The sequence below is a fragment of the Dromaius novaehollandiae genome, chromosome 1 (genome assembly GCF_036370855.1).
Source record: "Dromaius novaehollandiae isolate bDroNov1 chromosome 1, bDroNov1.hap1, whole genome shotgun sequence".
Classification (NCBI taxonomy): Eukaryota; Metazoa; Chordata; class Aves; order Casuariiformes; family Dromaiidae; genus Dromaius; species Dromaius novaehollandiae.
In genome coordinates this window covers 68,182,007-68,209,593 of record NC_088098.1, presented here as the reverse complement: position 1 = coordinate 68,209,593, position 27,587 = coordinate 68,182,007, and the positions used below count along the sequence as shown (strand labels likewise).

General features: G+C 37.2%; 1 protein-coding gene across 3 annotated transcripts in view; it reads right to left on the bottom strand.

Annotated features, from left to right (window-relative positions):
* Nucleotides 1–27,587, bottom strand: part of PIK3C2G (phosphatidylinositol-4-phosphate 3-kinase catalytic subunit type 2 gamma) — a 216,761-nt gene that overhangs the window by 132,876 nt on the left and 56,298 nt on the right. For all 3 annotated transcript variants that reach the window (XM_064515654.1, XM_064515657.1, XM_026107827.2), the window contains 5 exons: nucleotides 22,167–22,362; nucleotides 19,026–19,148; nucleotides 12,770–12,901; nucleotides 4,830–4,944; nucleotides 2,884–3,014 (listed from right to left, as the gene is read on the bottom strand). In XM_064515654.1, the coding sequence (XP_064371724.1) occupies nucleotides 2,884–3,014; nucleotides 4,830–4,944; nucleotides 12,770–12,901; nucleotides 19,026–19,148; nucleotides 22,167–22,362 (697 nt within the window). The remainder of the gene's footprint in view (nucleotides 1–2,883; nucleotides 3,015–4,829; nucleotides 4,945–12,769; nucleotides 12,902–19,025; nucleotides 19,149–22,166; nucleotides 22,363–27,587) is intronic.

Here is a 27,587-nt window from a genome sequence, read left to right as displayed (position 1 = left end):
AAAGCCAGGACTATCTTTCTCCTCCAAGAATCTTCACCTATGGAAGCATTAGTAGCAGCCACAGTCATCTCTGATCTGCAAACTTCCCAGCTGCTGAAAAAAGTATTGATGACTTCTGAAAGTACCACCACCTTGAATGAACTTGTAAATAATTCATAGAATAATAAAGCATGCTGTATGGTACAGTGGAACACTCTATAATAGCAGCTCCTGGGAAGGGCTGTGAATGGAGAAAGCCACAGGTGACTGTATAAATATGATGGAGGGGAAAGCCAGAAGAAAAGAAAAAAAAGCACCATTTCAGAATGACACTATTAATTCTGGGAATCATCACAAACGGCCATGATCTCATTTATTTCCTTCAAAGACCTGAAAATGCCATTGTAGACCAGACCTGTCTTGCCCAGTGTTCTGCCCCTAAAACTGGCAATAGAGATGTTATTTAGGGAAAAGGGAAAGCATGGGAGCCTGACCACGTTCTGTGGTCTCTTTCCCGTATACTTGCCCCTAGTCCAAAATTGTTGTATTAGCGATGCTAATCTATCCCTGCCTGATCTTTGTTGTATTCATCTGTAGATCTGCTGTCCATGAATCTGTGTATAGCCTTCATGAATATGATGCTGTCATCTACCTCCACAACTCTCTGTCAGGAAGTTTTAGAGGTTTACCCCTGACTGTCTAAAGAACTACTTTATTGCATTTGTTGCCTGCTGATCTCCTACTTGCTTCATTAAGTGTCCCCAGTTCTAATAATGTGGAATCTGATGAACAGCGATTCTGCATTCACCTTATCCAGCACCTTCGTAAGTTTGTAAACCTCAGTCAAACTCTGCTTGGCCTTCTCCTCTCCAAACTGAAGAGTCTCAGCCTTTTTATTCTTTCCTAGCAGGGCAGTTGCTTCATCCCCTTAATCATTTCAGTTGCTCCTCTCTGTACCTTTTCCAGCACTGCTGTCTCCTTCCTGAGTTGTGGAAACCAGAACTATGTAGCATAATCATAATATAGCATGCCAAGGTTTTAGACAGCACCAAAATGCCACTGTCTGGCTTGTTCTCAGCATGCTTCCTGATGCTGCCCCACATTTGGTTGGCTTTTCTGGTTGCTTGCTTCACATTGTACTCATGATTTCAGGGAAGTGTCAACAGTAATATCAAGACCTATTTCCTGAGTTGTAACAGCCACTTCTGAGTTCAGTATCATGTAGAGATGGCTTAGATGACTTTTCCTTAGATACAGTCCCTTAAAGTATTATCTACACTGAAGCTCATCTGCCATTTTTCTGCCTGCTCAGTTTTGTGAGGTCTCTCTAGAGTTCCCTGACATAGTATTTGACTATCTGGCAGAGCTTAGTATCACCTACAAGCCTGGAGATTTCACTGACCCCTTCCTTCTCCAGGTCATTGATGAAGATACTGAATAAAACTGGTCCCAGCACTGAATACTGAGGGATCCTACTGCTGACTCATTTCCATTCTGAAAAGCCACCTTTAAACATCGAAACTTTTCCATAACCAGCTTTTCTCTAAACTCAGGGAAATCCCATTTCTTTAACAAACTTTGTTGTGGAACCTCACCAGAGCTTTTCGAGAGTTCAAATGCACTCTGTCCACTGCATCCACAATATCTACGCAACAACATTCTACACCTGCAATAGGTTAGGGAGTCAGGATTTCTATTCACAGAAGTTACACTGGCTCCTTCCTGATAGATTTCTCCATGCTTACCCAAATGCTTAATCATCTTACTCCTTGTTACATAATCAACTATTTTACCATGGATAGAGGTAAGACTCATTGGCCTGAAGTTCCCAAAGTCACCTCTGGAACCCCTTTTGCAGGTGGGAATTGTGTTGGCCAGCGCTCTGACACGGTGGCTATTTGCAGTAAAATACTGATCTCCCATTCATTCTTGAAAATAAAATGAAACAGAACCAAATCCCAGATACCATGGTTAATAACAAATAATTTTAAATTTCATCTTGCCTTTTCAAAAGTTGAAGTGAATGTTAAACATACTTTTTTCCTTTTTTATAAAGGAGTCATTTTCTTTTCTAAAAAACAGAAACCAACACAGAAAATTCTTCTTTACAGCTGCATCATATCACACTGGGAGGGCTGAAGTGGCTTTAAGCTATTTAGTTGTTGGACAACTAATGCATCTTTTGGCCTTTGATCATGGATTAATTAATACAATTAACTATGACTGGTATAATAGCTCTCTGTAAGCACATACGTTCCTAATTCCACTGTGGTTACATCTAAAATTGTTATTTTTTATAGTACTTAATGCTACTTGATAATGTAACCTAAACATATCTGGGGTTACCAATCTGCCTTAGTACACACAGTGTGTTTTTGTTTCACTTTCTTCTTATATACCTTTGTAAAAGCAAAATTTTGCATACTCCTTTCCTTGTTTATAAAGGAACTTGACAAAGATTGTCCTTCTAATGATTATATGCTATTTAACTACTGTGGCTTCACAGTTTGAGCTTATTACTAAGGCATGCTGACTTTCATAGAACCTGAAGGCTTTCTTGCCTTGATGCAGACTTATTGTTGACAACTGCATCACCTGAAAATCTTGTTTTAAATCAGAAATTGGTTTCTTGCTTCAAGGATGTGAAAAGATAAAAGAATAGAAAGGGGGAAAAAAAACCCCAGCCCTTTTCTAAATCAGTAAAACACTGTGCCACCTCCAAAGGCTTATTTAGGCTTCACTGTGATCTCTTTTCTTTTTTACAGATGTTACTTTCTCAAATGAACCATACTAGGCTCCTTCAGAGGAAAATTTCATTTTTAAAGAATGGGATACATCTAACTGTGATCGATAGTGTATGTACAGCAAGCCAAGAGTCAGCAGGGCTATCTGGGTACAACTTACAGCAAGAGAGAATGCGTCTGCGAAACTCTTGCAATATGCTTCAGGCACTCCTTGGCTGACTCTTCAAAATCATCTCTTCTCTCTTCAGGTTCAGGTTTAATGAACTCCAAGTTAGTTTCTGGAAAGTCAACCTTAGAAAAAAAAAAGAGAGAGAGAGAAAGAGAGAGACAGGTATCCTTTTAGCAATATATATTCTCAGATACAATTACGCATAAATGTTATCTTGGACTTGTACAGGGAACATACAAAATAGGTGAGAAAGAAAAGAGGATAATTCTCAGAGAATGTTCACTGCATGTAATATTTATTACATGAATATATTGGGGATAAACCTGACCCGCCAAAGTCAGTGGGAGTTTCGTTGTTGACTTTCCTAGGAGAATTTCATCCACTATATTTCAGTTTTATTAGAACCACATGAACTCAAGGCTTAAGTTGTTTTTTCCTTTTTCCCTCCCTTCTTAGTTCTTGATGAGAGGTGGATCCGAAATGGAAAGTTTCCATTAACACCAGATTTTTTTCCCCAAGAATGCAAAAATAATTCACATGTGCAGCTTGCCAGTGTCATAGAAGGGAATCAGGTTTCTGATTTCAATTCTGGATGTTCAATTTCATATATATTGTATAGCATCTACTGATTTTTCATTCTTTGCACTTCTAGATGGTCCTTAGAAATGCAAAGTTTTACAGTAATGTTTTCTAAGGTACAGAAGAAAAAAAAACATTCAATCAAAGTCATAAAGCTCGAGGTGTTTGGGAATCTGAATACAGAATTTGGTGAAAATTCAGATTTTTTTTTTAATCCAGTTCAACTTGCATATCCAACTTTGGCCTATTAGCTCACACTGTAACAGGGGCACTACTGGATAGGATAAAAGGATCTCTTTTCTATATACTTGATACATATCTCTCTTCCAAAGGTTAACAAAAGAATTCCCTATAAAATGCAAGTATCATGTCAGTAACATCAGAAAAGCTATTTTTATGGCAGTATTTCCAGCATGTTCACAGAGCCTGATACTGTAATGTACATGGGAATAACTGAGAACGAGCGGGGGGAAAAAAAGGAGAGATCTTCCTGTCTGGTTTCTTTCAGCAGCAAGAGATTATAAATTAGTAGCCATCTACTTTCTCAATTTTCTTATATTATTAATGAGAGCGCTATTTGAAGGAGTCTTCTTTGACTGAGCTCCTCAGACTAGAAAATGCCCATTTACTTGTCTATTAAAAATAGCACATTTTTAGGCTAGCCTCATTGATCTGTATTATCTACTTTTATGTGTTATTTGCCAATAATAATTCAGCTTTTTAATACAGAAAACAATTGGCTTTGCCCTTCAAGTATCCAGTTACTAATTCAACCTGGAAAAGTAACAGAACTACCAAGCAGACTTAATGAATTTTCAATACTCAGAGCCCTATTCTACCCAGACTTAGCAGGTGCTCAGCATGTAGTCATGGAGGGAGAGCTATACTGATACATACTGATGTTTTGCATGTAGCTACTTTCTTTACAGACCCTTTATGATACTCAGTTTAATTGCAAGCTGTATGCTACTGTTTGCTACATTTATAAGGCCACATAGTTCAATAGTGCTTGGAACAGAAGTTCAGATTTGAAAAGGCAGCTGTAAATCAGGTATCAAGTCAGTAATCTGTGCCAAACTATTTCTGGAATGAAAATAATAACAAAAATTACCCTGCTTTAGCCCTCACAGATGGTATTAGATATAGAAAGTATCATACATATTTGCCATTGTGCAGAATTACACTCCTCCATCCCTTTGGAAAACCTTGTGAAATGGAATTAAAATTCTCTCGAGAGCTGTAGTGAAAATAAGATTTTTAATTTGTGTGGTCTTGATGAGCTGTGGGAAAAAAACATTTTTCCTGGACTTTGTTGGAAAGCAACACTTTCCTTTGTGTTTTCATGGAATAATTCTTACCTGCAATGTTACCGGGGCTGCAATATCAGTACTGCAGATGCCTGGGGCAATCATCGTTGTTGGAAACGTGCTGTACAATGTCATGCTAAGCAGCACAGTTCCATGAACGAACGTCCTGCAAATGCCAATAAACAGACAGAAATACTGCGTCAGTACTGGAGACAAGGTTAACAAGAATTATTGAAATTATATCAAAAAACATGGAACTAGATGGCTTAAGAGATAAGTGACAGGAAAGCAAGCCTTTTATCTTTACATGGCCAGCACAAACCTGGCCTACATCAGCTGTGGTCGCACCCTCATGGCCTCCATTTCTGTGGTATCATCTGTTCTTTTCCGGGGATTACAACACGATTAAAGGAGCCAATAAATTCCAGATCGGCTTTACGCTTTACCACTGACTTCTTGCGTGACGTGGGTGGCCATTTAAGGTAGGTATAAAATTAGGATTATATCATATTTCTATCTCAGGATTTCATTTTGGGGATAAATATGTTACAGACTGTGAGACGCCAGTGTGCTATATTAGGTAGAGGTGGAGGGAGGGAAGGGCAGCATACATTTATTCCACAGAAGGAAGAAACCCATGATAACCTACTGCAACCATAAAGGACCCTTGGTGGTTTTGTCAGTCAGGATTTGTAGATGGCAGGGAGGCAGGAATACCCTACCTGAGTCTCTGCAGAGCTGGAAGGAGTTTGGGTGGGATACTTTTGTACAACATGTGTTGCATATGGTCTTTGGACAGATAGAGGTTTATGGTCTCAAGTACCTGTCTGAGCACTATATGCATAAACAAGTCTTATCAGAAACATGCATGCACATGGTCTGCATGGTATACTAGGTCAACATAATTCAGTCTAGAGAACTTGAATAAAATCAGAAAGACCAGATGCAAATTCTAATCATAATTAATCCACTTGAATTAAAAATACAGTACTTGAATAAAGATATAGTACACTGGACTTGCCCTTTAGCTTGTCCACATCTTAATAGTTAGTGAGGGAAAGGTCAGAAATCTGATTGTGTTGAACCTGTTTTCTTCTACTGACTGATAATTTTTATTACTATTATTCCAAGCACTGCTCAGTCGATCAAGCAGTGAACAAAAGAACTAAATTCTCCTCTGCCCACTGTTACATAAACAATTGGCCAGGTAAATGAGTTTTGAGTGCACAGCTTTTACCAGAGGTGAGGATGTTAGAGGCACAAAAGAACCCAGACAGTTTTTCTGATCCCAGTGTGTTTGCAGCATTGCCAGAAAAAAAAGTACCTTTTGAACTGCAAACAGAAATAAATTATTGCAAAGTCATCTGAAGAAGAAGTAAGAAACTCCCACAGTGTCATTTTTAGTCAACAATCAGTGCAAAATTGAATTTAGAGCTAACTTTAGCTTTTCACTTCTGAAGCTATTAATGTTGTTAGTGCAACCATTTTATTTTATTTGAAGAGCACAGCTCAAAAGGATTAAAGACAATGACATTTTCTAAAGTTTCTTTTGCAGTTGTAGGTACGGGTGTGGGGTGATGGAGGCAGAAAAATGAACTCTGATGTGAACAAACAGTACACAGGGGAAACCAGTTGTGTGATATGAAGCCTTTCACATTTAAGTCACTGATGTGAATGTAGAACAGATCAAGGGTGGTTGAAACATGTTGTGATGTTTACCTGGATGACTTTTATTAAATGAGTTGCACCTCTTCAACCATTTCCTTGTGGGCAGCTGTTTACATCATAATTTGGACCAAGTGGCACATTTGTTAGCAGGAGGAGGAGTAGCTGAGAACTGAATGAACATGAAGCCTGAACTATCCTTTTGTGCTCTTATTATTGTCAGTCACTGTCATATTGTGTTCTAAAGCTATATGGGGCTTTCAAAAAGAATCCATAAAGCGGTTCTTTCTTGGGAAACCTGGAAATTCGTTAGCTATAGGCAGATAAGAGAAGTAGCTCAGATATCAGAGGCAGTGTAGAAGTGTTTAACTGAGGCTTTTCCAGAACTCATTATTTCAGCTCATTTGCAACTTGTATAGATGTGGTTAAAGATTGACCATGAAGATAAGGAAGACTAGGTAGATGGGCTTCTCAGAGTCCTAAGACCAAAAAAGCAGCAAAAGGATGCATCTTTGCTGGACTGAGAAGATTGTTCCTGTGTAAAAGCGGTTGATGGGATCGTGTGTAAAAACAGAGACATAAAACCACTTGGATAGTATGGAGATGATACTTCCTAGTAAAAATGAATGTTAACTAGACACGTATTTATCACCAGTACTTAAACCATCCCAATGTATATGTTTACAAATGAGTGAGCAGCTTATTCAGCTTCCATCAGTAAGTCACTCTTTAGACTAAGTCTAGTCTGGAAACTCAAGAGACATATGAAAAACATGTGAAGAGGCATCCACCACTGTGAAATATGGTAAATTTTTGAGTCACAGCTTTCACCAAGAGTCTCTGGGGAACTGTATACACTACACAGCTAATACTCTGCAGGATTGAGCCTGCTTTTAGACAGACAAATGAGACAATAACAGGGAGCCACACAGGTGAATAGAACAGGAACACGGCACGTCATTATTTTTTTAAAAAGGAAAAGGAACAGGAAAGTGTACAGTGTCCAATCAGAAAAGGAAGGATTCAACATCTAGAACACGAAAACCATAACCTTTACTGATGAGGGAGATTCCTACCTCTGCTACCTGGGACTGCTGATGAGCTCAGACAGGTCACTCCCCATTCTGCCCCTCACTTTTCCCCTCTATAATGTGAGGATAGTGATGCCGATCTTTTTTAAAGTCTGTGCAAGAACTACAAATGATCACAGGCAAAGAGGATCGCTTCCATGGTGCAAATGGAAAAGTTCTCTTCAGCAGAAAGCATGTCAGAAGGTGAATACACAAGTACTCCTGTGTGCTTGCTGCCATTTATTCATTTATATGTTCATGCAAAGCCAGGACAGATGGAAACCCCTGGAATTGCACAGATTCCCATCTCTCATTTATGACAGGAGCTGAAGTAAACTTCCTGGCTCGTAACAGCACAAGAGGACAGCATGGTTTAAGGACAGCTCAAATTATTCTAACTTACAAGTTCAACCTTGTGCCCTGAAGTCACATGAGAGACTTCACTCACGAAGCCCAGCAAGAGGAAAATTATGTTGCTTTCTCTGTCTGATACGGAAATATCAGTCCAAAATAAATTGTGTTATTAGAATCAGTGAACTCAGAGCAATGGGCACTGTGGGAGACATTATATCTCTCAAATTGCCCCAAATGATGGATTTCTGACTTGTTAATTAGCTCTGGATCTTTAAACTATTCAGCTCAAGAGACAAACAAGTTTTCCTGATGTGAAGGAATGGAAAGTGGCCACTCTGGTTTGCAAACACATTTTGAACAGCCTCTTGAGCTTAATAAGCCTTCTTGAGACAGTGCACCATCAAGGGCCTTACTGACACTGATTTAGGGATATAATATATCCTATATAAAGCCAACTCTCTGATAAGGAGAAGAAATGGGGATGTAGAAGCTCATCTACTGGATAAGTAGGCAGCCCTGTTTCCATTCCCAAATGAATATAACATTAGAGTTACAGTTTAGACTGGACAAACCAGTAAAATGAGGGCAAAACACAGTACAAGAATAATGCAATTATCCCGAAACCTGACATTACAAACCTCAACAATTCAGAGTTGAGGTTAAACTTAAAGGAAATTCAGAGCTGCTAAGCTATAAAAAAACCCATAGTTTACTGGCCAAGCAGTCTTAACTCTGCACTGGAATGATACCAGGAGATAAATATTTTATCATAATTAAGAGTACTCGAACATTCTAGAACTCAAATTAGAGACATAATTTTCATTTGTAAAGTAATGCTAAATGTCCTACAGACATATATATACAAGGACCACATCTTTCATTTCCATAATTTCTAGATTAAATGACCTCCATAAATTTGAAGTAGCAGCATACTGCAAATATAAAATTACCAGATAATTCAAGACTTTTGAAAGAAATTTGCTTCAGTTGTGTTCCTAATTCTTTCACACTTTTTGTCCAAAAACCTATCAATGAAGTTAACAGAAAAATTTATGAACAATAATTTTAAGGTAAACAGCTACATTCAGGCAAACATTGGAGAATTTTTGCAGGAAGACAGTTTTGTAAAAAGTAAGAGCATTTGTAGAGAAACATGCAAAGTTGATAAGCAATAATACAAGCATACATTTGATAAAGAATACAGAAGGTGCACAGTATGTCCAACAGCTAGTCATATTTTTAAATGAACAAGCTGCAAGAGAATGCTCAGAATAGTGCGATACATTACTAGAATTCAGGAAATAATTTCAAATAAACAAATCTGAAATTTATTAACATCTACTCACTGACAAGTCTTTAATAGAAAAAAATGAAACAGGTTAAATTCAGGAGGTCATTTTTAGGGTTTGTGTGATTTGAATATGGACAGGTTATGGGGAAGCATTTGAGATAAGAAACAGATTGCTGAATAGTAAGTAACATGCTTGCTTTAAATAATTTTTTTTTGTATATGCTTCTCATACAGTCTGCTTAGTTAATATTTTGTCCAGAGCAGGACTGGATTGTTAAAATCCCAGAGAACAGCTGTAGCCCTTTGATCTGCCACAAGACTTCGATATGGTCCTGTCCATAAGGGCAAGAAGCTTTCCACACTTCGAGATACAGATGAAAGGGACTTGTACATATTATATGTTAAAATAAGAAGTTGTTCAGCTTTTCTTAAACTTGAGTTTATACTAAAAATTAATAAGTAACTTTGTTATTAAGCTACAAAGTAGAGAGCCACCAAACAATGACAACAGCCATTTTGGAAGAGAAAACGGGTAGTAAACTTAGAGAGAGGAGTAAATTCACAGTCTATTAATATGATTTTTTGTGTGTGTGTGCTAGGTCACTTTAAGATCTTCTAGATTCCTAAGTAATATGTCAAGTAGCAAAAAACTGATCATCTCAAGTTTTGTTTTTTGTTTTTTTTTCTTTTAACATCAGACACAGCCAGCTGGACTAGGACTCGTGTTTTTAATCAGAATAGGATATACTGGGGCAAAAATCAGGAATTGTATTATAAAAAACTGTTTGATGTTTATTTTCTTTTTCCATTGCTTAACAAAAAAAAAAAAAAAAAAAAAGAGAAACTTTTTTTTAAAAAATGCATTTGAATAGAGAAAAAGAGGCCTCTTTACTGACCCTGTGAAGAATGGCTCAGTGGTCAACCAGGACAAGGATTTGGAAAGGATGTTTGACAGCCCAGGCAAAAACATCAGGGCTACTGGCTTCTTTAAAGAGCTTATTTCTCTCTTTTGCGCTATAAGTTAAATCCTAGACCTGAGAAACAGTTGAGAATTTTCAAGACTCAAACTAATTTCTGTGAAAATTAGAAAAATGGTATTTTCCATCTCAGAATATGTTTGTCAGAGATTTCCTAGCTAGATTTCTTTAATCTCTTTAGATCCATTTGCAGAGTTTGTTCATCTAGAGACCATACTAGCATACTCTTTGCAATAGTACATGGTGCTCTCCAGTGTTAGCATGACAGTACAGGTGCAAATCTTTTCTTGGTACACACTTTCACATTCAGAAGTACTCCACTGAAATAAGCCCTGAAATTTAGATTCGTGCCAGGAGCAAGGTTTGGTTTACTGTTCATTGCTCACTTTATTAATGTTTTCCTCAAAATTAGTGAGTTTAATTAAAAAAAGATTAATTCCTTTTTTTGTGTGAAACAGAAAATAGTCTCTCAAAGTCCTACTCTTGCTTCTCAATTGCTTCAACTAACTAACAGACCCATTCAGAAATGCCTGACAGTTTTAATCCTGCCACTTTCTAAATAGTTAATCTTGAGAGCTAGTTTACTCTAGTAAAAAAATATTAATGAGTTTCAAAGGAAATGGAATAGCAGATGGGGTAAATGTTCAGATATCTAAGTTTTACATTTCAGAAGGAATTTCAGGGGTACTCATGTTTTTAGTCAGTCTATCAATTCAAATCACTGTGAATGAATAATTTTGTGGAGCTGTGGCTGGTTAAAAGAAGAAAAAGGATTTAAGCTTCTTTGTGTTAGTAATTCCTATAACTGTTAATGACACAGCGAACATTAGGAGATGCTCCACATATTATTCCTAAACCATTCCTCCTCAAACACTTCAACCTTTATTTCTGCTTTGAAGGTCATTTCAACAATGATCTGTACAATTACACAGCAGATGAAAGGAAAGTAACCTTATATTTCCTTCATTATGCTGACTGTGTATGCCATGAAAGAATGGAGCTGTTTTTCAGTAAAATTTTCAAAATTGCCTAGCTGGCTTGGGGATCTACCTAACAAAAATCAGTATGCTTACTCTCAAGGCATACATGAAATATGTATCACAGTAGGCTGAGTGGTTTCAAATCTTCCAAAAATCTTTGCTTTAGGACTTGAATATTGAGAAGAAAACTCTAGTACAACACTGGTCCTCAAGAAAAGGATGCTCAAATAGCCCATTTACCTCCAGAGGTGCCTAAGTGTTCTCCAGTTAAGTTCCCATGCCTAACACTCAGCTTCTGCATGTACCCAGCACACATCACCTTGCTGGAGCTGATCATATTCCTAACACTTCAGTTCAAATTAGATTCTCAGCCAAGATATTTTCTCTAGCTATTTCACTCTAAGCATCAGAAAGATAGAAATACTCAAAAAAAGCGTAATGCATGGTTTTTTAAAAACACACACAGTGGAAGAGTGAGTGCTGCGCTCTTCTATAGACTAGCCTAATGAAAGAGTAAGAAAAAGTCATTGAATAAAATGCCTAAGCATTCCTTGGAGCAGAGACTTGATTCATGTTTCCTTCCTTCCTTCCTTCAGTGCTCTAATCACTAAGTTACAGAAACATACTCCCTTTCTCCGAACAAATGAATCTTGAACTCTCTTCTGGAAAGACAGAAAAAGCCTCTAGTTAAGCCCAACTTACAGGCTAGTGTTTTAAGCCTCTCAGCCTAAAAATTCCATGGAACCTAGTGTCTTTCATAAATAGTAAATGAGAGAGACTAGAGATTTTTCTTTCTTTCTTTTTTTTTTGTTTTAAACAGAGCATGCCACCATATGCAGAAGAGGTCTTAAGATGACAAAAGTGCTACAGCTGAGAGCTGGATGCTTATGCAGAAATTCATGAGGCTTGAACATATCTCTTTACTGCCCAACTTAGGCAGCTCTGCACTTTGCAATACAGCTGTTGTGAACCTTATTCTGAGGCATACAGGGGACAGGGGTATGGAGTCTACATAAAAATTAAGTACTATTGTAATGGCTTGATTGAAACTTAAGATGTCTTAGTACTTCTAAAATATATTTAAGGTACTGTGGAAAATTTACCTTAAATCTTTGCTTATGTATCACTGCAGAGACAGTCAAGTCTACAAGCATCTTTAAACCTCTGTTACACTGAGTACTGTGTAGAAAAAGAGAAGTTAAAAGAGAAGATAAAGCTTCTGAAGTGCTCTGTAGAGGGAAAGGTGCTCACTGCAGTCATCACTAGCGGTCCCACTTTCGACAGAATGAATGGATGTGAGAAAGGAAACCAGATTCAGAAAACAAACAATTGTGAACAAGTGGCAAAGCTGAGAAGGATACTGAAGAGTACAGGAAAGGGTACAGGAAGACCTTTCAACAGCTCTGAGGAGCTTTACTGTAAGTTAAACAGTTATGGAAGCCAAACCCAAAACCAATGTATTTGGAAGAACTCTTCGCAGAATGAAAAGCTTGAGCATGGGCACATCAGGTACAGTTTACTGGAAGTTACTGTCTCAATCTTATTAATAGCAAGATTCTCAAATGAGTATTTCTGTGCTTTTATATTCCTCCCAAGTTGAGGGCAACACTATTCAAGAATGTTTTTTTAAGCTGTCATACAAAACTGAACTTACTGTTTTGGATACAATGGAGAGCATGTCCAAGCAAGCACTTCTGTATTTTTAGAGGCACTGTTTACTCCAAGTAGTTTTATTGTCAGCATAGTCTCTCTCGGAAGAGCCTTTAGTCGTAGAGGAAAGTTGATTCTAAAAGAAAATCCGCAAAGAGAAAGTTTAAAAAGTATTTTAATACTGTTACATAACACATATCAAGCCATATATTGCAAGGGTGCAATTTTCTGAAGGCAAATACAACTGACAGATCCTTTCAACACACTGGCAAGAACTGCCAACAGTTAATGTGGGGTCAGAGTATATGAGAAGAGGCATATAAAATCACTGAATCATATATAATCACTGAAATGGATAATCACTGAGCTAAGAAAAGTAGGAACAGCTTTTGCCATAGAATGGCCTTATCAGTGAATGACTATTTCAGAAGAACCCATTAAGGACTGAAATGCAAACTAACAGTTAGTTATTGGCCAGCTTATTGTCTTCAGACACAAAGGCTACTTCTAACGAAATTAAGAGTAGAGGCAGATTTTGTCTTAAAAGAAACAAGTGATTCATGTTTTTCTGTGAGAAAATTGAGATAAATCAGTATTCATTTTAGTCTTGTACTGATCATTAGCAACTTGGTTAATAATTCAATTTGTTTATACGGACTATATGAATTGGTTTAAAAATCTTAAATTACAACAATGTGAATAATTAAGAAACTTTCAGGCTGTATGGAAAAATTAGGTGTGTGACTACCCTAGAGATGTTCCTCTTCTTCCTGAAGAGGAAGTTTATAGTGTAAGGTACGTTTCTATTTTTTTCCATGTATATTCAGTTCAAACTTAAATTTCTCAACTGGAAACTGAGATTAATTATATTTTCTGTGTAAACAAAACCAACATTAAGAGCTAAGGGCTAAAAGAATTCTTCTGCATTGACAACATAAGCATTAAGAAAACAAAAAAAAAAACAAAAACCTGCATAAACTTGAATCCAAACCCAGAACATAAATCTAAATAATACAAAGTGCATTAAATTTTCAGAAGCTCAATCTAGATGGGCAGAACAATGCAACTTTCAGTGTTTAGTTAAGTAGTGAGCATATGTAGAAATCAGTATTTAAAAAGTATAGTAGCCTGGAAAGCATAAGGATTATGGGTAGCAGAAATGAGACAAAGAAGCAGTATAATGTAAAATTAGCATAAGATTTTACTCCTAGTTCTGTCACTACAAATCTGTCAAAATTCCATTGGCTTCAGGAAAGTTTCCTTGAACACACTCAGGAGTTACTGAAAGAAAGTAGATCGTTTCAGCTTAAATTCTCAAGTACTCCAAATTATCATTAATGTCAAGATTCAGATGATCAATCCTAAACATTTTGGAAATTACTGAAATTTGCATAGCTCTCTCTTTGTGTAATAAAGCAAAACAGTAATTTCCCACTCTAATGAATATCAATAGAATTAAGAAACAATTCTTAATTGTCTTCCCACGTGTCTTTATATATAGCTTTAGATTCTGCTTTCCCTGTCTTATGCCCTCTCTCTTACTCATAATCACTTAAAAACTATTATTTGGCAATTGAACTGTTATACATGCCATAGAGAGCTTCTTCTCTGTCTTTTCATTTACAGGCCAACAACTCTGTCCACATTACATAAAGCCACTCTACAACAGCTACACTTGACTTTAAAGCATCATTAATACTTGCTGTGAAGAGACAAAAATACAAACAATACCTACATTTTCTAATACAGAATTTTTGAATGCTCCTTGTGAACTTGGAGCACTGAAACAAAATGCACAGTATCTTTCTCACTGCAGAAAGCAGATGCTTGGCAGAAGTTCTCTAGGATAAAACATATGGCCTGATGTACATATGTAAGAAAACCTAGAGACTTTAACAAGGGCCAGACAACGTGAGACTTAAACCATGGGTCACAGATGAGCAAAATTTCCCTTTCAATGACATGTGGTACATCATGAAGAAGGGGAATATGTGCATTGTATTTAAGAATTTTGATTAATATATGTCTAAGTTTATCTGATTGGTGTTATCCTCCCTGACTGCCTGAGGTTAAGACAAACGGATGACTAAGAGGAAGAAACAGGAAACAGAACGGTGGCCAGAAATAAGACATCTCGTGGGTGAACAGTTTCAACAGTAGTAGAGAAGAACAGAGACGCTATTCACTGAGAAGGTGCTGTTTGCAGATGTTAGATAAAGTTATACAGCTGGTTTCCAAGGCTAAGGGCCTAATAGCCTAAGGGCATTCAAAACTGAAAAGCTCTGGGGCAACCCAGACTTTGCCCTGAGAGTATAAACCAAACAGATAAGGCCAAAGAAAATATGAGGAAGAGGGAAACCCAAAGCCAGGAAAGTATCTGAGGTGATAGATGGCATGCTTAATGCTAATTCCATATTTCATGTCTGTAGGTTTAACCTAAATTATGGAGAATGGAAAAAGAGAGGAGATGGTGGAACAAAGATATTAAAAGCAGCCAGTTAATAAAAAAGGAATAAAGTAATTAAGAAGTCTCAGTCATTGAAAAATGAAGGGGATGGGAAAATAAGGTGGGAGCTTTTGGACTTTGCAGATTATGTGCTAGATAGTATCAGCGTGTTCAAACTCTGTACCAAGGTGATTATAACACTTTTCAAAGCTAACATACAAGCTCTAAAGCAAAAAGCACACTCCTAAAAAAAGGATAAACTGCAAAAACACTAAATTAGACAACCTTGATAGGTACCAAATAATTCCCATCCCTTCTGTCAACATTCTGAGAAGGACTAAAGATGATAAAAGACTTTACCAGAAGCGTATGTTTAAAAACAAAAACCCACCGAGTTAAAGTTCAGACAGTAACTTGTAAAAGCACTTTAAAACACAAACTATATAGATGAAAATCAACAAATAAAGTAAGTCTTACCTGTTACAAGAACTCTCTGCCCAGATTCCTGATGATCAAAACACTGCTCTCCATTTCTTTATCCTGTTCTAAGTTTTAGGATCTAGAATCTAAGATCAGGACTCATTTCAAATTATCTAGGTTTATTTTTTGACCTGATTGACCCCTAACTGGATGTTATCTTAACTAGGTTAAGTTAGGTGACCTCATAATGTAACAGAAGCTATTCCTGGTGGCCTTTTGTCACACACATTTTCAATGGCTGTGACCAAGTGAAAATAATACATGAATAAGAATGAAAGTAGCACTTCGTGACTCAAGACAAGAAGTCTTACAGAAAAGAAATCTCATCTGCTCTGCAAATTTTTCATATCAACACATTCCTTTCAGTTTCAGAAAGGTAACTTTACAGCTAAAATATAACCAAGAGTGAACACAGCTTCATTACAAATTTGAGTGACTCAGACTTCCTATGATAAGAAATGGTGCCACTTGATGATGTGTAAAAACAACTGCAGTAACACTTACTTCATTAAGATATTCTATTTTTTAATTAATTCCTGCTTCAGTTCTTATAAAAAGTACTAAGGAGTGTTTATATACATGTATTTATTGTATGGGAGCCAAACCAGCCAATCTTGAGTACGTTTTAAATTATGCCAGCTGGGCATGTAGTACCTCCAGTAATAATACGGGATCACACCTACTACTCCTTCTGTCTGTATGTTTTCAAATACTCTGAGTATACTGAGTATTCTGTCAAGTTTGGTTCTGTTTGTTCATTCTTTCTCATTGGGTTAGCAGTAGCACAAATATCAACAAACACAATCTCCCATACGGTACTGTGTGACAAGTATTTCATACTTTAAATAAATTAAAAACAACCATCTCCTTTCCTTTGCATATCGTCACAAAGAAAATATCTTATGGCATCATTTTCCTATTTAATATTCTGATACTGTACTGGAGTTGCACTGTGTTAAGCACAACATAGTAAAGCAGCCAGCCCATGTCTTTATGGGAAAACCTTCTGTTTTTGTTGTTAAGTGCTGTGTTAGATTTGAAGTGAAAGCACAGTCTATTGTCATGACCTTAACATGTTCATGTCCTGCTGTAAGTGTTTGCTTTGTAAACATCTGGTGCTGTGTAGACTCTATCCTGCCAAGCCAGGAGCACTGTAGTGACTCAAAGACCAGGAAGGAAAGCTCTTGCTGGAAGACTATTAGCTGATTTAAAACACCCCATCTAGGTTTGCATTTTAGCTCAAAAATAGCCTTCACTTGCAAAAACTGTTTCTGGATACAAGCTAAAGCATACAAAAATAATGGCATACCTGGCGGTCCAGGTTCTCAGCCTGTGCTTCTGGACCTCAGGTCATTAGGTCCACCCACCCTGCCCCTATGGTTTGAGGTTTACACAAATGTGGGCCAACCAGTTTTAGGTGGAAACCATGTAAATACCTTTGATGGTTAAAGGAAACATTGAGCAGCCTGCCAGACAGGCAGGCACATTCTTGGTTATGTAGTTTGGAATTGATTTGAATTAGGTTTTCAAAATGATTTTTGAAATCCAAGCTACAATAAAAAATACAAAGGAGCCCTTTCAAACTAATATTATCAAGTTTCATACAACTATAAATCTTGTTTCTGATGTCAACAGCCTCCTCACAAGTATCTATGACCTACAAAAGAATCTGGTCTGCATACTTAACTGTTTCTTTCTCCAAGGAGCTTTTTGATGTAATTGTAGGCATGTAATACTGATGGAGATTGCAGATGGAGAGGGTTAAACAGAAATCCTGAAGCTTTAATCTGATTTCTTTACATTTCTATGGAAATAGAAGAGCAGAATTTCTGTTCCAGTTATGGCTGAAGCAATTATTTCTATTCTATCTCCCTATATTTTGTCTTATAAAGAGACTGTGTAGGATGCATTCCAGAAAGGCAGCACTTCTTAGAAGCTAAAAATACTCATAAGAAATATAATTCTTTTTCTATACTTCAATTATATCTGCCCAAATACACTGTAAGACAGCACCTGACTAAAACTTGGATAATATGAAAATTCCTACAGAGCAAATGGGAATGGTCCAACTTTTTTTTCACCGTAGGAAAAACGGTTTCTTCCCAATCACGCCAAAGATTGACAGTTCAGTACATAAGCCCTATGGACTCAAGTGGGGTATCAAAGCAGATGTTAGGGCCTAAAAGAACTAATTTGGAATCTTAGTAGAAATGCACCCATTTTGTTTCTTAACCTTAGGGCGTACATACTAAGTTTCCTACATCTGTTCAGGAGTGCTATGTAAGAAGGCTATGCAAAATTTCTGTGTAATGGGTTTGACAAAAAACAGTCTTATTTCATTTGACCAGCTTCAAACTCTTATATGTCTTAGATACAGGCAAACAGAAGTTATAAACTGCACACTTTGTATTGAGCTACAATGTGGCAAAACTTTTTAGATGAATTGTAGTCTATGTCCAATTATAATGTAATCAAGCTTCTTTCAGATTCAGATTAAATTGTAATGTAAAATATCAAACACTGAAAGACTGTAAATGTAAGAATGCCGTGTTCAGGGACCTGGGAGAGAGCAGCATTACCACCAGAATTTAAAGAATTGCCTACTTCTTTTCTCCCAGGTATTGCAGATATTCCTTTGTCATGCTGCTGCTGTAATTGAATGCTGTTTGTGTGTGTGCTTTCCTTTTCAATGGTGTTATTTTCCCCAAAGCAGATAGGCAGGTGACAGATAGTTGTTAGCCTTTATTCTAAAACTCCAGTTTCTTAAACTAAAGTCCTCATCTTAAAACCTGGGTGCAGACCATTCTTATATAAAAATTGACAGCGTTGTTCCATCTAAATGGAGACCCTTTAAAAATATGTTACAATAGGTTCTCAAGTTGGATTTACCTATTAGACATAGATCCGAAGTGCAGAAGTTCTAATAAGAGAACTGAAATATGGCCTTTGGTTGCATCTCCTTTCAGTTTTGGTATGCTATCTGTCTGTGCCAGCACTGATAAATGAATGCTCTTCTGAAACCAGCTTCTTAGTTTAGTCATATTTTTCTTCTTCTTGCTATCCTACCCCTTTCCCACTCTAACCTTCCTCAATTTCTCTGAATTCTGTGGGGTTTATTTTGCACAGATAGAAGATCCATAAAAAAGATGTGGGTCTTCCTAGCTGTACTTAGTTCTGTATTACTACTTTGGGCTGTTTAGAACATGATTACTTCATGTCACATACTAGAACAAGCATAACAAAGTCCCCTTTCTGCCCTACACTTTTTAGAAATTAACGTTCATTGGGTAAAATCTGTCAGACAAGCATATATCAAACACAGACCAAAACTTACGTCTCATTCCAGTCCGCAAGGAAAAAGAAGGATCTTTTAGCTGGTATATTTTTGCAAATCTTCATTTGACATATTGTCTTCCCAGCATAAGTCAGTGAACAGGAAAAAGAAAAAGATTTGTAGCTACAAAGGGAAAGGGAAAGAAGATTAATTGTAATGTAACATGTTCAATGGAGAAAATTTGCGGCTATCCATTCAGAAATGTGTGAAGATCCATCCTTCTTTACAGGAAGCATTAAAATAATGACTCTCATATGAGTGTTTTAAAAAATAATATTATTCTTTTTTTTTGTAGTCAGAGTTCAAGCAAAGTACTTAAGATACTTAGATTCTGCTCCATGTTTTTGTCATCAAGGCTATTTTTTTCATCATTGCAGTCAAGAGAAGTGTTGACATGAGTTATGAAGTGTTACAACTTGTTCATCATACAACTTCAGTCAAGTAAATCCATCTGCACTAATATTTCCCAAACTGTGAAAAACAGGGTAATCCTTAGCAGGATGCAAATATCTATGACAGCAGAAGCATTAAAGTGTTGGCATTCTTCAGACACTTATCTGGCTAGCTTCACAGTGTAACTTAGGTCTAGGACTATCTGCTAGTTTCATATTGTTTTTACTGAAAGCTTATGCAATATTATTCTAAAATAAAAGAATACTGTATTATCAGCTAGCTGCTCTTAATTGGTCTTGTAACTTCCCTGTCTTCCTCTACAAAATTGCCCCTCCCAGCTTTAGGCCATGTTCTATACAAGAATGATGGTCAGGGGAAGAAAGCAGGAAATTTGAAGCCATTTGAAGATTAAAGGTGCCTGGCTTTGCCTCATTTACAGGCATGATTGTTGATCTCTTCTAGAACATTATAATAATTGTTATAACTATTGTAGCAATGGCTTTTTTTTTCTTTTAATTCAAAGAAAAAGATCAGATATCTGTAGCATCTCTGAAGTATCTCTGCAGAGAAATGAAAGAAAATACTTTACCAGAATCATTAGGAAATGCTTCTGCTCTTAAATATGACATTTTGCTTCTAAACACTATAAACAACTGGGGGACAGTGCAAGAAATAATAGATTTTAATAAGATTAGTAATTGAGCACTGCTGCCTAAATACAAGTATTGATACCTATACATCCCTGATTTATGTACTGTAAGGCTTTAATCCTGGGAATTTAATGCTTACACAATGCTTCAGTCGAGCTGAAGTCAGAAAGATTGTTCAGAGTGCACTTCTACACATTATGTGTCTTTGCAAAGTGTTGTACCTAGGTAGCCTGCCTACAGGGTAAAAGACATGAATCTCTGCTCTTGTCCCAAAGACCACTTCGTATCATTCATAAGTAGATAGGAACCTGATTTTCTGGGCTGGAGAAACAAATGCAGCTAAATATGATTCTAGCAATATTATGCCATTGGCATCAGATAGGACACATCTGTTTGAGATTTAAATGAGAGAAGACAGCAGACACTGATAAAAGAAGGAAGAAGGAATGAAAATACCATAAAGAAAGGCAATCTGTTTCTTTACATTGTTTTGCAATTTGTAAGGTCTGTGCTTATTTTTTTTAAGAAGGACAGTAAGATGAGAATAGGTAGCTGAGAGAACAAACGTAAAATTAGTCACAAAGAGCCAACCCACAAAATGAGCTTTAGAGGGATTTGAGGAGACACTGACATGATTCTGTAACACGGTTCCCTCTCTTTTATCCCAAGCCACTAGAAGAAAAGTTATTTTTCACATAGATGTATGGTAAAACAATGTGAGATAGACAACGTGAGAGATGGCAAAATACTAAGCATGTTATGAACAGCAGCAAGATGTGACATGGCCAGCACAGAATTAGGCAGTGCTTCAGAAACAAGGAGAGGCAATACAAATGGTGTTAGTAAAGGGATTTGAGGAAAGCAGGCGTCAGAGCTGCAGTCCATATTAAGAAGTACATGTAGGCTAAGAATATTGGAAAGTTTGGAAAGGGAGATTAAGGAGGAAGAGAGATTCTCATTTTCACAGGCTTGAATATAGCACTCAAGTCCCCAGTGCACTTTAGGCCATATATAATTTCACATTTTACTGGAAAATCATAAAATGCAGTGGGAATGGAATAACCATCTGCAAAATCAGGACAGTGACTATAGGTCGGTATTTATTACCTTAACTAATGCAAATTCTCTCGGATTTTTATTAAACTGCTAATTACAGCTAAATGCTGTATAATACTCTTGCTCACAGTCTAATGCAAATGATCCCACTGTTTTTTAATCAGTCATTTGGAATTCAAGGTAAAGTGGGAGCAAGGGGAAAGTATTAATAACAACTTGGAGAATAGCATTTTCACCCATAAAAATAATGTTGCCAGACTGTAGCCTTCCATCCTCCTTTAACCACACTGGAGTGGTAAGAGGAGAACACTGATTTTATTCAGAGAAGAAAACACAGCCATTTGAAGAGATGACTAATTTGAATAAATAAACAAGGTGGAAGAGAATATTTTAATTAGTTTTTTTATTAAAGTTGCCTCCATCTTTGCTTTCCTCTGCTGTGCTGACACACTGGGTACACTTGGCCCTACAAATTATAATTATTTTAACCACCATCTATAAAGACAAGATTGCCAATGCACATGCTTAGCCAAATAATGTGATCTGAATACACCAACAGCAAAAAGTGCTGATAAGGCCACGTTCAGACTGAGTTTAAGCAAGTACAGCTCTGTTTAACTTGGTAAGCTGGTCTTCAATTCTTTAAGTTACTTGTGCTGCAAAGGCCACACAAAGTCCTGACCCAAATCTCTGGGCCTGCAGCACACACCCTTCTCCCTCTCTCTGAGCAAGCAGGTCATACAAGCATACCTACCCACACCCATCATGGCCAGTGCTGTGACCCTGCTCCTGGCCAAGGGCAACTGCCCAGGTCACCTCCTCAAGCATCCTAGTGTCTACAGGACTTGAAGTCTCCTAGTCAGTCAGCTTAAGTACACTTTATGCTAGAAAAACAGTGGAAATACACCCACTTACTCAATTTCTAATATGAATATAGGAGTATTACCAAACCTGTGGAGGAAAACTAGTATCTGTGAAACACGTGGTTGTAAGAGCTGAAAGACAACACCCCTTCTCGAGAACGCCTACTGAAATCTCCTACCTGTTCACCCAAGCTTCTGGGATGTTATGGGCAGCATAAACAGTGAAGCTGAGCTGGGAATCTAGGCTGATATCTGCACATGAAGGACTTTTAGGTATACTGGCAAGCTGAAAACCTGCATCAAAGCTGCTGCTGTAAATATTGATGAGGCAAGAGATGGCCATGGAGAGCTCAGTCACAGCATCCTCTATCAATGCTGAGAAGAGGAAGAGAAATAAATAAAGATTAGCAATAGGTCATTTGTGAAGAAGCATATTTATCTTAAACCATCAGTTATAGCTTTGAAATGCTTCCTAATAAAATTTAATTAAAATGACATAACCTACCAACTGAAGCCAATTAGCCATCTGTGCTTCTGAAACCAGCCTTAACTCATTTCTGGTGTATCATTAACACTCTTTCATTGCAGTGCCTTCAAATTAAGGCATTTTCAAAGTAAGCCTTTTAAACTACAGCAAGTCAGTGTGTGTCTCAAATATGTCATTCTAGTCTCTTAATTTTTTGTGCTGCAAGGATTTTTATCATGTAGGCATTTTGTAATTTCTGCAGCTACATGGCTACTTAGTTAAAGGGAACCAGCAACATGGCAGTAGAGTGGAGAAAAGGCATTGGTTACATTTTAAGACTATAGAGCTGCTGCAACAGTAGGTAAACAACTCATAAAATATATATAATAGCTGCCACACTCAAGCATACTCAGCATTCAGATGGTCATGGATTGGTTGTAACACTCCACAATGACAGACACTAAAATACATATGGATATTTGTTTTGGATATATATACATGAATATATCAAATGCAGGTTGTATCTTCATTTATATCACACCTTTATTTACATTACTTCCTTCAGCTTCAGCTCTGTGTTGTTCTTTTTATGCAATTATTGGCACATGTTTCTGGAGCAGCTAGGGACTATGTGATTGCCAGTGTAAATTAAAATCCCCAGTGCTGGCAATGTCCATTGAGGGAGCAGAGCTGGTAGAAGCACTCTCTCGAATTCTCAGGCAAGGGACAGGGTGAGAGAGAGAAAGGAATGTGCGTGTGCATCAGGGTGCACTCATCATTCCAGGATCAGGATGCTCCGTCTTCCAAGAGGGTACCCAAATTCTCACTTTTTTCCTCTATATCTCCCACATGCCTACATGATCAAGAATGCACTCTCAGCACTTTCTGTCACAATTCCTGGTATATTTCCTACTCCACGTCCCGCCATGGCACCCAGGAGCACTATTCCAATTAGAAAATTATCATGGGATTAGGAAAAGCCTAAAACGTGCTTATACTACCCTTTTATACTTAGAATAGGTGCAAGAATCCTGCCCTACATCAGATACAGATTCAGTGATTCACTGGACTTAGCTACCCCATTTTTCTGCTAAAAATGTCGAAGAACACTTCCGAAGACTGGTATTTTATTCCCCTACTTTGATATTTTTTGCCTTTAAACTAGCAAATACTCCAGATCTTTGAGTCAAAAAATATATGGCTAAATTTGTGAAAGATTTATTTCAGTCTTCATTCTAAACTAAACAGATTTTAACTATGTCACAGCACAAGAATACATAACATTACAATAGTTTGGCATATACTGGGGTTTGCTCCTGGAAATAGTGACACTACATTACATTCATGAAGAACTGGCTAGAATACTGTGCTTTGTAAAGTTGTAATCATCTTCCACATATGACAACAAAATAATTTTAGAGATTAATAGGGTAACAAAACCTAGTCCTTTTCTCCATGTTTTATATATACACTTCTCTGCCTAGCATTATCTTTCTTACCATCTTTTTATTCATTCTCTTTATTACTTTCTCCATTTATCCTCCTTTAAGACAATTGTTCCAAATAAATCTTCTGCTCTAATGCATTTTCCCTAGGATATCATTTTATCCTCAAACTCAAATCTCTAGGATTTGTAACAACTTAGTGGCTTACAAACTAAAAGTTTAAATTTGCACCAAATTCTTCTACATTCCAAGGAATTAATCACAGTAATATGCGCAAAACCTTCTTAAAGAGGTCCAAAAAAGGACATCAGTGGATTATGATTTTGGTACTGTAAGGAGGATGCTCTATCGATGAAGTGAAGATTTTGAACCAATACTTTCTATTTTATGCAAAAAGTAACACACTACTCATATTGGGAGAAATAGTTATTTAGGAGACTTCCTGGCTCCAACCTAACCAAAGTGGCAGATGAGTAGATATTATGTAATAGCAAGTCCTTATTTATGCAAACTGACCCACTAAAGTGAATGGTTGCAGAATAGAACCTTTTCATCTTTCTTTTTCCTGAAAGAGGCTGGAATATAGTTCAGAATTCTTGGCATTTGTTGAAACATGTCCTTTGGCAGCATCACTTTTTACACAATCCATAATGTAGACTGTAAGGGAATATTTCAATTTTTGTCTCCAGAACAAAAGGAAATGTATCATATGTTAACCAAACAATAGCAAGAAGGGAACACTCCTTGGATTAAAAAAAAATACCAAAACATACTCAGTAGTGTAATGGGAAAAATATTTTCCATAATAGAAAATTTGCACGTGCCAGGCAAGGAAGTGACTAAGGTGCAATATGCCTATCACAATATCCAAACTATCTTGTCTATGGGCCATATTTGCAGAAGAATAATTCTAATCAGTTAGCTAAGAGAAAAAACTGAATGCCAGACACGGGGTGGGGGGGTGGGGGGGGAGCAAGCAGGAAAAAAAAGGTAAAGCAGGGCAAAGGCCTAAATTTTGCCTCCTTTATTTACAACATGTTTCATTCTGTCAGTGGTGAGGGGGAAAAAAGTTCCTGGGTGTCCAGGACCTGCCCATCCTGCAAGATCCATGTGGCTAAACGGTGCAGGGTTAAAGTCCTCACTTAGTCACAGAAAACGTCAGCAAGGCTGCCTGCTGAAGGGGGCTGGAAAACTTTGTTCTTTTTCTCTCTCTCCCAAAAGAAATTCCATCTTTTGCCCAAGGGCTTTTTGAGTCTGTGCCCAACTGCAAAAACTGAGATGGTTTCGGAGGAAGAGCTCGGGGGCACTACAGTGTGGTTCTCTTGCTAGGACGGAGAGTGAGAGGTGAGGACAGCAACAGGGCAATCAGTCTGTCTGCTAGTAAAGGGAGATGAGTGAAATTTCAGCACTATTTACTAGGAAATCCAGTATGACGGTGTTCTCAGGAACAGCGCTGTTCCTCAGGTGTAAGCAAATGTTGAAGCATAACCCAGTCTGTAGCTGTAAGATTTTTTCTACATTTGTTTTCTTACTCTTGTCAGCTCTCAGCTTAAAACTATTCTGTGGTCTCTGGGCTACAGTCATGCTTTTTACCCCCTGCTCCTTCCTCATCAAGCCCAGTGTCAATTAACTACATTAGAGACAACCATTTTGGCTAGTGTGCAAGTGTCCATTACTCACGAGAGCTGGTCAACTTCTTTACACTGCATTTTTATGAGCTGCTGAATAGGATTTGGTATGCTGAGATTACATCACCTACATAATCTTACTGCTTTTTATGGCTTTTATGATTCATACATCTTAAATGCTGAAAGGACTATGATGTTTCATTGATTTACATAGCACAGGATGTACACTTCCTACAGCAGATCCAGCTTCAGATATGCCAGAGTATTTTTTAGAAAGGTATCCCAGGCACAGCTGGCACCTAGGGGAATGACAAATACACCACATCACAAAGTGGACTGTGACCAAGATTAATAACCTCACAACTCAAGCCTTGTAATCTATTTCTGGTATGAAATTAGTTGGCATCACCTTCTCACCACTACAATGCAGAAATGAGGTGAGACCAAGGGAAGTGAACTCTAGCCTAGGCCAGGAATCAATATGTGGTTCCCAGATACGCTTATTTTTGACACGTGTTCCTTGTACATGGCATCTGAAGAAAAGAATTTCACCCTCGGTGACAAACGGAATAATCCATGCAGCCCCCCAAAGTGTTTATGAATATATATGCATGTGCCATCACGATTTAGTGAAGAACACACTAGCTTATTCCTTATAGCAGACGATTTTCTTTCTTCCTCTCAGTCCAATATTACAACTTATATTAGCTCAGTGCCAGACCTTCTAACAGAGTAGGTATTTTGCTGTTATTGCACTAGCAGATTACATCAATTTAATACCTATTAAACATGCCCTGCCTAATCCTTTGCATATATTTTCTCCAGGTAAAACATGAAAAATATTTGGTTGAACAGAATCTTGGAGGAAGGATTAATACTCTTGTGACACTTTAAATATATTCTGGAGAACACAAGCTTAATTTTGCTCCTTTCCACTTATTTTCAGAAAGAGGAAAAGGATGATTCCTATGAATTAGCTCTTGAAAAAAAACTTAGAGTCTTCCACCACCTTGCTGTTAAGAGTCTCTGCTACTATGTGCTCTTTAATGCCCTGTTAAATTATATCTGATGTTCTAGGGGGAGGGAGATGTAGTTGTTATATAAAAGTTGGTCTTAGTTAAAAAGCCTGACTTTCAGAAAAACATATTAGGATGTAGCACAACAACAACTTAGACAAAAGTAAAACATCATGCTTATATTTAAAAACAATTCAGGACAAATTGACACAGATGGAATGTAACCAATAAAAAGCTTTTGACATTTTTGCATGTTCTGAAACAAAAAGTCACCATTCTGAAACAATATTATAATGGCTTTGTTCCAGTGAAAGAAGGACTAATAGTTTTCAGTTTTACATGGGAAAAGCTCCAAAAGCTTTTCATCTTTCTCCTTCCACTTTCTTTGGCGAATATTTTTTAGATCAGGTCTAGAAGTAACTACCAAATTCCAAATACAATTTGTGAAACTTTACACTTTTAAATGTAAAGACAAGTTCATTAAATGTATCAAGATATCAGTTTTCTACATTCAGTCCAAAAGACAGCAACTCCAGCAGTTCAGTGGGAACAGACTGTTGATTCGCTATCATCAGTTCATGGTGCATACTGGAATTTCTGGGAAGATGACCTAAAGACCTACTGATCAAATCCCAAAAGCTGCTTATTTTGTCTGACCTAGTGAAATCCCTGCTTGAAGTTACAAGGCTGCAGGCACCTGTACAAAGATTCATTCATCAGCTTTTGAGAAAGACACATGGACTGAATTTTGTATTGACTTGCAGCCTGTCTTTCCGTCCTCTGGATAGCAGTAAATGACAATGCTAAATCTTTATTAACTTGGATAATCTTATTATTTATTCTGGGAATATTTTATACTGCAGAAAGGTGGCAATGTCTATAAATTATTATCCTTCCTCATATTTAAGAAGAAAAGGAAAAAACAGTTTGAGTACAAAACATTAATATAATTTTCTAAGGACTACATAGAGAGAGAGACTAGAAAATGATCCGGACTTAGACTTAATATGGATGAGTACTGCTCTGTTCACACTGATGGAATAAT